Source organism: Scyliorhinus canicula, chromosome 1 (genome assembly GCF_902713615.1).
Source record: "Scyliorhinus canicula chromosome 1, sScyCan1.1, whole genome shotgun sequence".
Classification (NCBI taxonomy): Eukaryota; Metazoa; Chordata; class Chondrichthyes; order Carcharhiniformes; family Scyliorhinidae; genus Scyliorhinus; species Scyliorhinus canicula.
In genome coordinates this window covers 169,094,813-169,107,263 of record NC_052146.1, presented here as the reverse complement: position 1 = coordinate 169,107,263, position 12,451 = coordinate 169,094,813, and the positions used below count along the sequence as shown (strand labels likewise).

Below are 12,451 nucleotides of genomic sequence, written 5' to 3'. Positions count from 1 at the left end.
AAATGGAATAGTGTAGGTCAGATAGGCTTCAGATGGTTTCACAGGTCGGCGCAACATCGAGGGCCGAAGGGCCCGTACTGCGCTGTAGTGTTCTATGTTCTAATATCGAGGGCCGAAGGGCCCGTACTGCGCTGTAATGTTCTATGGAAAAAAAAAAGGTCGTCCACCGGGCCCACATGTGTGTCCCGGATGAGTAGATTCTTCGGTGTAGAGGACAGGTCTATAAAATGTCTGAGAGGACCGGCAGACCATGTCCCCATGTTTTGGGCGTGTCCAAAACGTAGGAGATACTGGCAGGGGTTCGAGGACGTCATGTCTAGAGTATTGAACATAAGGGTGGCATCGGGTCCAGAGGTGGCGATTTTTGGAGTTTCAGAGGCCCTGGAAGTCCTGGGGGAGAAAGAGGCCGACATTTTGGCCTTTGCTTCCCTGGTAGCCCGGAGACAGACACTCCTAGCTTGGAGGGACGCAAAGCCCCCGAAGTCGGAACCCTGGCTGTCAGACATGGCAAGTTTCCTGGGCTTGGAGAAAATCAAGTTCACCTTGAGAGTCGTTGTTAGGGTTCGCCCGGAGGTGACAACCATTCATTGACTTCTTTGCGGAGAATTAATCGTCAGCAGGTTGGGGGGGGGGGGTTTAGGGGAATGTAGTATAGGGGTCAATTAGGCAGATCTGGGTTGGACGGACTAGGGCAATTGTACTTTTTTTTTTAAATTTTAGATTACCCAATTATTTTGTTTCCAATTAAGGGGCAATTTAGTGTGGCCAATCCACCTACTCTGCACATTTTTTGGGGTTGTGGGGGCGAAACCCACGCAGACACGGGGAGAATGTGCAAACTCCACACGGACAGTGACCCAGAGCCGGGATCGAACCTGGGACCTCAGCGCCGTGAGGCAGCTGTGCTAACCACTAGGCCACCGTGCTGCCCTCTAGGGCAATTGTACTGTGTACTTTGTTTATTGTGCAGTCCTTTTGTTTTCACGTTCTGTAATTTTACTGTTTACAATGTCAAAAAATACCTCATTAAAATTGTTTATCAAAAAAAAAAGAAGCCGCCTCCATACGCACCCATGCCGACCTCCACCAGCCACTTCCTAATCATGGCTATATTAGCCGCCCAGTAATAATTGCTAAAGTTCGGCAGCGCCAGCCCTCCCTCTCCCCGACTCCGTTCCAGTATTACCCTCCCCACTCGTGGGGACTTTCCCGCGCCACCATACAAAGCCCACTATAACTTTATTGACCCGCTTAAAAAAGGACCACGGAAAGAAGATTGTGAGCCATTGAAATACAAACAGGAATCTCGGGAGAACCATCATTTTCACCGTTTGGACCCTACCAGCGAGAGACAATGGGAGCGCATCCCATCTCCGCAAATTGTCTTTCATCTGATCCACCAACCGAGCCAAGTTCAATTTATGTAGCCGGTCCCAATCGCGCCACTTGGATACCTAGTCCCTGAAACTTATTTTTTTGTCTTATTAAATTTGTATAAACTTTTATTTCTCTACATTTTAAATAGATAGTCCCAAGCAGTCATTTTACTGAAATTTGTTCAAGTTGGGAGTTGAAGGTTCAGATGGGACCTCTGAAGAGCACTTTGGATTACTGCAGTTCCTTGAAGCCAAACATTTGCAAGTTATATGTGGTACTGCAAAAATTGTCCCCTACCAATCTAAACAGCAGTGCCCCCAGTCGCCTCTGTTGAACCCTCGCCTGGACTGCAAACATCTCGCTCTTCCCCATATTCGGGGCCTCACGGTAGCATGGTGGTTAGCATCAATGCTTCACAGCTCCAGGTCCCAGGTTCGATTCCCGGCTGGGTCACTGTCTGTGTGGAGTCTGCACGTCCTCCCCGTGTGTGCGTGGGTTTCCTCCGGGTGCTCCGGTTTCCTCCCACAGTCCAAAGATGTGCGGGGTTAGGTGGATTGGCCATGCTAAATTGCCCGTAGTGTAAGGTTAATGGGGGGATTGTTGGGATACGGGTTACGTGGGTTTAAGTAGGGTGATCATTGCTCGGCACAACATCGAGGGCCGAAGGGCCTGTTCTGTGCTGTACTGTTCTATGTTCTATTAAGCTCAGACCCCAAAAACAGGCCAAATTCCCCTAAAATTCCCACGTTTTCTCCCATTCCCTCAATTGGATCTGAAACATACAGAAGCAGGTCGTCCGCATACAGCGAGACTCTGTGCTTCAACCCCCTCCTGGACCAGCCCCTTGAGGGCCTCAGAGCAATTGCCAGGGGCTCTATAGCTAGCACAAACAACAGTGAGGAGAGGGGGCATCCCTGTCTTGTCCCCCGGTGCAGTCTAAAATAGTCTGAAGTCGTCCTATTCGTCCGTACACTTGTCAAAGGAGCCTGGTACAGCAACCTGACCCAGTCAATAAAGCCCCTCCCAAATCAGAGCTGCCCCAGAACCTCCCACAAATAATCCCACTCAACCCGGTCAAAAGCTTTTTCGGCATACATTGCGAGCACTACCTCCACCTCCCTACTTTCCTTGGGCATCATGATCACGTTTCACAGCCTTCTTGGCCACCAGCTTCCTGCCCTTAACGAACCCCGTCTGATCCTCCACAATGACGTTCGGTACACAATCCTCAATCCTGGAGGACAACATTTTGGCCAACAGTTTGGCATCTACGTTCAACAGGGAAATTGGCCTGTAAGACCAACATAGCTCTGGGTTCTTGTCCCGTTTCAGGATAAGCAAAATCGTGGCCTGTGACATCGTCTGGGGCTCTTGCCTCTTTAAACACCTTGAGGGGCAGAGAGGTCGGTCGGTGGTGGGGCCAGAGGAGGCGTGGCGCATGGGCTGGATGCGGGCCCAACAGAGGGAATGGCTGATCGGCGGGGGGGCACTTTTCCCCCATCTAGGCCTATCACCTGGAATGTTCGAGGGTTGAATGGGTCGGTTAAGAGGGCTCGTGGTATACCTCGTCGGAGGGAGCGGCAGCGGTGCCGTCACCAGCGGCTCCAGGCTCGTGCCCACACAGGACGCCATCTCCATCCTCTTCCATGCTGCCCCCTCCCCGTCCATCACCCACTTATGCACCATCGCTGCGTTAGCAGCCCAATGGTACCCACAGAGGTTGGGCAGTGCCAGCCCCCCCTATCCCTGCCCCGCTCCAAGAACACCCTTCTCACCCTCGGGATCCCATGCGCCCACACAAACCCCGTAATATGCTCCTGTTGACCCTCCTGAAAAAAGCCTTCGGGATAAGGATGGGAAGGCACTGGAACAGGAACAAAAACCTCGGGAGCACCGCCAGCTTGGCGGACAGCGAACGACAGCGGCAATATGTCCCATCTTTTAAACTCCTCCTCCATTTGCTCCACCAGCCTTGTACGGTTGAGTTTGTGTAGGGCCCCCCAGCTCCTGGCCACCTGGACTCCCAAGTACTGAAAACTCCTCTCCGCCCTTTTTAGTGGGAGCCTACCAATCCTCTCTTACCTGGTTCCCCGGATGCACGACAAACAGCTCGCTCTTCCCCAGGTTGAGCTTGTATCCTGAAAACTTCCCAAATTCCCTAAGGATCTTCATCACCTCCGGCATTCCCCCCACCGGGTCCGCCACATACAACAATAAATCATCGGCATAGAGCGACACACGGTGCTCCTCCCTCTCCCTCGCGCCAGTCCCCTCCAGTTCCTCGACTCCCTCAACGCCATGGCCAGGGGTTCAATTGCTAACGCAAAGAGCAGGGGGGACAGGGGACACCCGTGCCTCGTCCCTCGATATAACCAAAAATACTCCGATGTCCTCCTATTCGTGGTCACGCTCGCCATCGGGGCCTCATACAATAGCCTCACCCATCTGACAAACCCCTCCCCAAACCCAAACCTTTCCAGCACCTCCCACAAGTACTCCCACTCAACCCTATCAAAGGCCTTCTCCGCGCCCAGCGCCACTACTATCTCCGCCTCCCCTTCTACCACCAGCATCATTATAACATTCAAGAGCCTCCGTATGTTGGTGCTCAACTGTCGCCCCTTCACGAACCCAGTCTGATCCTCCTGAATGACCAGTGGCACACAGTCCTCTATCCTCGTGGCCAAGATCTTCACCATCAGTTTGGCGTCTACATTTAACAGCGAGATCGGCCTGTATGACCCACACTGCAGGGGGTCCTTGTCCCGCTTAAGGATCAGGGAAATCATCGCCCGGGACATAGTCGGGGGGGCAGAGCCCCCCCCCCCCCCCCCCCCCCCCCCCATGCCTCGTTGAAGGTCCTAAGGGGCCCAACAGGTCTGCATACTTCTTATAAAATTCGACCGGGAACCCATCTGGCCCCGGCACCTTCCCCAACTGCATGCTCCCAATCCCTTTGACCAACTCCTCGAGCTCAAGCGGCACCCCCGGTCCCTCCTCCACCCTCGGGAATCGCAGCCGGTCCAAGAAGCACCCCATTTCCCCCCCACTCCGCCGGGGGTTCAGACCGATACAGTTCCTCATAGAAGTCCCTCATAGAAGTCCCTGAAGACCCCATTGATGTCTACCCCACCTTCGCACCACCTTTCCTCCCCTATCCTTGACTCCACCAATCTCCCTAGCCGCATCCCGCTTGCGGAGCTGATGCGCCAGCATCCTACTCGCAGAGTACTGGGCTAATGGCAAGATTCTTGGTAGTGTAGATGAACAGAGAGATCTCGGCATCCAGGTACATAAATCCCTGAAAGTTGCCACCCAGGTTAATAGGGCTGTTAAGAAGGCATATGGTGTGCTAGCCTTTATAAGCAGGGGGATTGAGTTTCGGAACCACAAGGTCATGCTGCAGCTGTACATAACTCTGGTGCGGCCGCACCTGGAGTACTGCGTGCAGTTCTGGTCACCACATTATAGGAAGGATGTGGAAGCTTTGGAAAGGGTTCAGAGGTGATTTACTAGGATGTTGCCTGGTATGGAGGGAAGGTCTTACGAAGAAAGGCTCAGGGAATTGAGGTTGTTTTCGTTAGAGAGGAGAAGGCTGAGAGGTGACTTAATAGAGACATATAAGATAGTCAGAGGGTTAGATAGGATGGACAGCGAGAGTCTTTTTCCTCGGATGGTGATGACCAACACGAGGGGACATAGCTTTAAATTGAGGGGTGGTAGATATAGAGTAGTTGTCAGAGGCAGTTTCTTTACTCAGAGAGTAGTAGGGGTGTGGAACACCCTGCCTGCAACAGTAGTAGACTCGCCAACTTTAAGGGCATTAAGTGGTCACTGGATAGACATATGGATGAAAATGGAATAGTGTAGGTCAGATATGGTTTCACGGGTCGGCGCAACATCGAGGGCCGAAGGGCCCGTACTGCGCTGTAGTGTTCTATGTTCTATGTTCTCCCCATATTCATACACCGCTCCCTGTGCCTTCCTCCATTGAGCCTCCGCCTTTCTAGTGGTCAGCAGGTCAAATTTGGCCTGAAGACTACACCGCTCCCTCAGCAATCCCTCCTCTAGAGCCTCCGCGTATCTCCTGTCCACCCTCACCAGCTCCCCCACCAACCTCTCCCTCTTTCCTCTCCCTATGGGTTCGAATGGAGATCAACTCCCCTTTGACCACCGCCTTCAGTGCCTCCCAGATCGTCCCCACTCGGACCTCCCCATTATCATTAGCCTCCAGGTACCTCATGATACCTCCTCAAACCCGCCCGCTCACCACCTCATCTGCCAACAGCCCCACCTCCAAGCGCCAGAGCGGGTGCTGGTCTCTCTCCTCCTCCAGCTCAAGGTCCACCCAATGCAAGGCATGATCTGAAATGGTTATCGCCGAATATTCGGCATCCTCCATCCTCTGAATCAGCGCCCTACTCATAATGAAAAAGTCAATCCGGGAATAGGCCTTGTACACATGGTAGAAGAATGAAAACTCCCTGACCCTTGGCCTCGCAAACCTCCAAGGATCCACCCCTCCCATCTGATCCATGAGTCCCCTCAACACCTTGGCCGCCTCTGGCCTCCTACCCGTCCTGGACCTGGATCGATCCAGTGGCGGGTCCAACACTATTAAAATCCCCCCCCCCCCCGGTCTCCAGATCTGGAATGCGGCCCAACATGCGCCGCATAAAACCCGCATCGTCCCAGTTCGGGGCGTACACGTTGACCAACACCACCCGCTCCCCCTACAGCTTGCCACTCACCATCACATACCTCCCGCCGCAGTCCGCCACCACATTCAATGCCTCAAGCGACACCCTCTTTCCCACCAGGATCGCCACCCCTCGATTTTTTGCATCCAGCCCTGAATGAAAACACTTGGCCTACTCATCCTTTCCTCAATCTAACCTGGTCCGCCACCTTCAGGTGTGTCTCCTGGAGCATGGCCACGTCCGCCTTCAGCACCTTCAGGTGCGCGAACACGCGGGCCCGTTTGACCGGCCCGTTCAGTCCCCTCACATTCCAGGTTATCAGCCAGATCAGGGAGCTCCCTGCACCCCTCCCTCGCCGACTAGCCATAACCCTTCCTCTGCCCTCCACAGGCCCGCGCCTCCCATTTGACCCATTTCCCACGGCTGCAAACCCCCGACTCGACCCCCTCTGCATACTTCAGCTTCTCCCTGGCCATTCCAGCAGCAGCCCGGTACCCCCCTCCCCCACCCCATCAGCTAGGGCCCCCCCTAGCCGCGTTACTCCCTCCATAGTACTCCCGTAAGCCAGCTGACTCCTGCTGACCCCGGCAACTCCCGCCACTCCTCCGTCCCCTCCCAACGTGGGGCTGCCCCTCCTCCCCAGTGCCCACGAGCAGGCTCTCCTCCTCCCGCTCTCACGCGGGGAAAAAAGCCCACGCTTTCCTCCTGCCAGGCCCCGCCACCTCTAAAACAGCACCCATTGTCGGCCCCCTCCTCGAGCCCATCCACCGAGCCCAAGCAAAAAGACAGTGCCCCACTCACCCTGAAAACAACATAGAACCAACATTAAACAGAAAACCCCCCTCAAAAGATAACAGTTACACAGAGCCCCCCGCACCCAACCCTCAGTTTGAGTCCAACTTCTCGGCCTGCAAGAAGGCCCACGCCTCCTCCGGGGACTCGAAGTAGAAGTGCCGGTCCCTGTAGGTGACCCACAAACGCGCCGGCTGCAGCATGCCGAACTTTACTCCTTTTCGATGTAGCACCGCCTTCGTCCGGTTGTACCCGGCCCTCCGCTTAGCCACCTCTGCACTCCAGTCCTGGTAGATCCGTACCACCGCGTTCTCCCACCTGCTGCTCCGCTCCTTCCTGGCCCACCTGAGCACACACTCCCGGTCAATGAACCAATGAAACCGCACCAGCACCACCCATGGCGGCTCATTCGGCTTGGGCTTTCTTGCCAGAATTCTGTGGGCCCCCTCCAGCTCCAGGGGTCCCTGGAAGGACCTAGCTCCCATCAGCGAGTTCAGCATGGCGACCACGTAGGCCCCCAAGTCTGACCCCTCCAGGAGGCCCAAGATCCGCAAATCTTTTCACCTCCATCGGTTCTCCAGCTCCTCGAACCGCTCCTGCCACTTTTTATGGAGTGCCTCATACATCTCCACCTTTGCCACGAGGGCTGAGGCCTCATCCTCTCTTTCAGAGGCCTGTTGTCGGATCTCCCGAATTGCCACCCCCTGGGCATTCCGAGTCTCCATCAGCTTGTCGATGGAAGCCTTCAACGGCTCTAGCAGCTCCGCTTTGAGCTCCCGGAAGCAGCGCTGGAGAGTCTCCTGCTGCTCCTGCGCCCACTGCCTCCAGGTCTCCGTCGGCCGCCATCTTGTGCCTCTTCCCCCGCTTTTGCTTTGGCGCTGCCACCGCTATTTAACTAGCCCTACTCCTGGTCCAGGCCATATACCACTGGGGGAATGTTGTTATCACCTTCCCACGTCGGGAGCTGTCGAAAAAGTGCCGCTGGGGGCCCTAAAAAGAGCCCAAAGGTCCGTTCCTGGCGGGAGCTGCTGAACGTGGGCTTAGCTCCGCATAGCCGCAACCGGAAGTTCTATGTTCGAAAGGACATTAGTGACCAATTGGCAATGGTTTCTTGAGACTTTTAATGCTAGGTTTTTTTTTTATAATTGAATTCAAAATTTCACCATCTGTTGATCCGGGTTCCGAGAGCAGTACCCTGGGTCTCTGGATTACTAGACCAGTTTCAACACCACTATGCCATCGCCTTCCTCTAAATTAGTATTAGAACAGGCATCTTATCGCTTTGAATAAAGCAAGATTTGGTAGCAGAGTATAACCGAAGCTGAGGGAGAGTCATATTAGACTGGAAATGCTATCTGTTTCTCTCTCCACTGATGTTGCCAGACCAGCTGAGTTTTTCTAACATTTTGTTTATATTTTAACCAAAGTCTTTGATACTGCAGTACTGTTTAATATACTAGACCAGTAAAGATCAAGGGCTGGATTCTCCGTCAGCGGGATGCTCTGTTTTGCCGGCAGCATGGGGGCTTCCCAACGGCGTAGGGTTGCCCCACAATGGGAAACCCCATTGACCAGCCGGCGTAGCGGAGCATCCCGCCGGCGGGGTGAAACAAAAATGTGGCGCGGCGGGTGGAGAATCCAGCCCACGTTCTTTGAAGTTAAGAATTGTTATTGCAAATCAAAACAATCTGCTGTTGATCAGAAAGGCAGGGAACAGTACTAGATTCAGTATCAATTTGTAACTGTACAGCACTGGCATGATTGTTACCTAAAGGATGATCCTACCCGTGTGGTACAGAATTTAGTTTCTATTTGAAATCTCCAACATGGTATTCTTTTTAGCCTCAACTTTATTGACTTTCTATAGATAATAAATGTACCTGCTTAGTCAGGGCAATAAAAGCCTGAGAAAGTTTCCGGTAATATCCTTCAACTGTAGCAGTCCCATATTGCTCCATGCTATTCCAACAGTAGACCATATAATGTAGCTGTGGAGTGCTTACAAGGCCATAGTCTACAACAAAGAGAATCATGTAATTTAATAATAACAGCTCAGTAATATCATCCTCTCAATTTCATCCTCATCACTTGCTGGCAGATTCAAGACCACAACACAAGGGGCAGCACAGTGGTTAGCACTGCTGCCTCAGCGCCAGGGACCCGGTTCAATTCTGGCCCTTGGGCGACTGAGTGGAGTTTGCACTTTCTCCTCGTGTCTGCATGGGTATGCTCCAGTTTCCTCCCACAGTCTAAAGATGTGGTTAGATGGATTGGCTGTGCTAAATTGCCCCTTAGTTTCCAAAGATGTGAACTTTAAGTGGGGTTACAGGGTTATTGTGGCGAAATGGACTTTAGGGTGCTCTTTCAGAGTGTCATTGCAAACACAATGGGCTGGATTGCCTCCTTCTGCACTGTAGGAATTCTATGGCTCTGTCTTGTGAAATTGAGATAGCACAATGTGATCAAAAGTACTTTTTAGAAAGGACTTTAAAACACGTTGACAATAGCATTTCCAAAGAGCAGCGAGATTGGTTAAACATTTTATACGGAACCTGAAATGAAAGCAGCCCTAACCAGTTTGAATACCATTATCAAATTCTGACATTCCAGTGTGACAATCAGATGAAAGCAACGGTAAAGACTGAGGCCACGGACGCCCTGGCTCCCTTCAAGGTGGTGCTGGAAAAGATGGAGCAACGGCTAGAGGTGCCGGAGGCAACCATCAGGTAGCTGGAGAAAGCAGTGACCAACCAAAGCGATTGCCTCATTGGAGACGGGAATGGGAAGGTGGTGGCGACCCAGGGAATGCTGAAAGGGAAGGTCAAGGGCCAAGAGAACCAGTCGCCTCGCCAAAATCTCCACATTGTGGGCCTACCGGAGAGTATCGAGGGCTGCAACCCCATGGGGAACGTGACCCAGATGCTGAGGAACTGGTTGGGGTGGGTGGGTAAAACTTCCCCAAACCCCCAGAGAAATGGTACAAAGACAGTGAGAAGATCCTGATGGGCAAGGCACACATGGTCCTATAATTAGGAGGGACATTCAATCCGCGTACACAATGACATGGGGACAGACCTGACAAAGCGCTGAGCTGAATTCAACACAGCCACGGTAGCGCTATACAAGAACAAGGTACGGTTTGGGACACTGTACCCGGCCAAGCCTGAGTAGCCTTCCAGATTAAGGAATACTACTTCACCGCGCTGGCAAGAGCCAGCAGATTTGTGTGCAGTCACAGGCTGGGAATGCTGCAACGACACCAGTCAACACAAAATTGTTTAACAAAAAAGGGACAATTGAATGGATAGAACTGCCTTGTTTTCCATCTGCTAGGAGTCCCAGGAAGAAGGGACTGAGGTGCAGCACTGGGTAGAGAGAAGGGGGAGGAACACAGTGGGTAGGGGAAGGTACAATTGCTCCAGGGGGACCACACAAGCAGGCACGCTAGCATAGGGAGGTATGGAGGAAGAGGGCGGGGGGCCGGGCACAGCTCCCGATGGGGAGTGTGTGCCTGGCAGACAGAGCGAGAGAGTGAGAGCATGGGTACATCCACATGGCAGATGTGGCGATTTTCTGAGGGCCACAAACAATCCAGCACAGTCCAAAGACTCAAACAGAAAGTAACTATATATACACAGCAGCAGCAGTACACCACTGCTTCTTACTCTAGCTGGTACCACAATGGTCAGCTCAATTGATACATTGGTGTAACTGCTAATGATCCCCCCCCCCCTTCTCTCTCTCCATTGGGGGAGCTCACACTCCACCTCAGTAGCTCACACTCTAAGGTGTTGGAGGGATATCGGTCTCTGAGCTCCAGCTGTTTCAGGCTATAACCCAACTCCCTGACCTGGCATGTTATTCTGTATGCTGGCTGCCTTTTCTGGACTTTGAAACCTGGACTAAGCGAGCAGTGCTGCAACCAATAATAATAATAATCTTTAGTGTCACAAGTAGGCTTACATTAACACTGCAATGAAGTTACTGTGACAAGCCCGGGTCACCACACTCCGGCGCCTGTTCGGGTACACAGAGGGAGAATTCAGAATGTCCAAATTACCTAACAGCACATCTTTCGGGACTTGTGGGAGGAAACCAGAAAACCTGGAGGAAAGCCCACAGGGAGAACATGCAGACTCTCACAGACTGTGCACCAAGCCGGGAATCAAGCCGATGACCCTGGTGCTGTGAAGCAATAGTGCTACCCACTGTGCTACCATGCCACCCATCCAGTTGGATGGAGGAGAAGTCGCTTGCAGGGGAAAGAGAGGACAGTTTGCCTGCCTGCAGTTACCAGCGCATGCTGCCCACCCCCACCCCCACCCTCCTGCAGTAGGGACTCATACTTGTTACTACTGGCGACGTTTCGGCTTACCAGCTGGGAGTGGAGCATTGGGCAGATAATGGTTGGCCTGCTGCCGGGTTGAAAGTGGAGGCAGGGGCAGCACCCTGGCGCAGAGGTTAGCACTGCTGCCTCACGCGCTGAGGTCCCAGGTTCGAATCCCGGCCCTGGGTCACTGTCCATGTGGAGTTTGCACATTCTCCCTGTGTTTGCTTGGGTTTCACCCACAACCCGCAGATGTGCAGGGTAGGTGGATTGACCACACTAAATTGACCCTTAATTGGAAAAAAATAATTGAGTACTCAGAATTTATTTTCAAAAAAGAAAAGAAAAAGAGTGGAGGGGAACGGACTTGTTTTTTCAGTTTTGGACTGTATGGTGTTGGGAGACAGGGTGTCGGAGCTGTGAGAGCAGCAACGTGGGGCCCAATTGACTATGTGTACTAATGCTGGTTGTGTTTTATTGTTGGGGGATTGTATGGTTATTACTGTATTTTTGTTTGTGTATTGTTATTTTGGGCCTAGCAGCTGCGTGCGCGCCAGTTGTGGCCCTCCTGCTTCTGTGCACTGGGGTTGAGGGGTCCTTACCGGTGCTACTGAGGGGGGAGGGTTCTTCTCCCTCTCTCTCCTCAACCATACGCTGACTGTCCTTTATGATAGACTGAGCTGCTTGTGGGTGCCTCTTCACCGATGTGGGGCTGTTGCTGGAGCGGGTGGAGGGTGGGGGAAGAGGAGCGTGTGCTGGCAGCTTTGTTTTGTACTTAATTGTTTGTTGAGTTACTTGTGGTTGCTCTCTATTTTGTCTTGGTTTTTTTTTGTAAGGGGGGGGCAGAGGTGGCCGTATGCCGGCTTTGCAGCTGGTGGTTTCTTTACAGGAACTGTTTTGGGTTGAACTGTACCTCCTCTTGGGAGGGGAGTGTGTTTTTTTCTCTCTCTCTCTCTCACACCATGCCCTGTACCAGTGTGTCCTTTTACAAGCATGGAGACAAAGCCTGCTTGTCCACCAGCTGAGAAAGCAGGGCAGCACGGTAGCATTGTGGATAGCACAATCGCTTCACAGCTCCAGGGTCCCAGGTTCGATTCCGGCTTGGGTCACTGTCTGTGCGGAGTCTGCACATCCTCCCCGTGTGTGCGTGGGTTTCCTCCGGGTGCTCCGGTTTCCTCCCACAGTCCAAAGATGTGCAGGTTAGGTGGATTGGCCATGATAAATTGCCCTCAGTGGGTTATGGGGTTACTGGGTT

At 52.8% G+C, this 12,451-nt stretch overlaps 1 protein-coding gene across 2 annotated transcripts in view; it reads right to left on the bottom strand.

Annotated features, from left to right (window-relative positions):
• Positions 1-12,451, bottom strand: part of pgm3 (phosphoglucomutase 3) — a 121,343-nt gene that overhangs the window by 48,443 nt on the left and 60,449 nt on the right. For both annotated transcript variants that reach the window (XM_038802424.1, XM_038802433.1), the window contains exon 5: positions 8,750-8,883. In XM_038802424.1, coding sequence (XP_038658352.1) covers positions 8,750-8,883 — 134 coding nt within the window. The remainder of the gene's footprint in view (positions 1-8,749; positions 8,884-12,451) is intronic.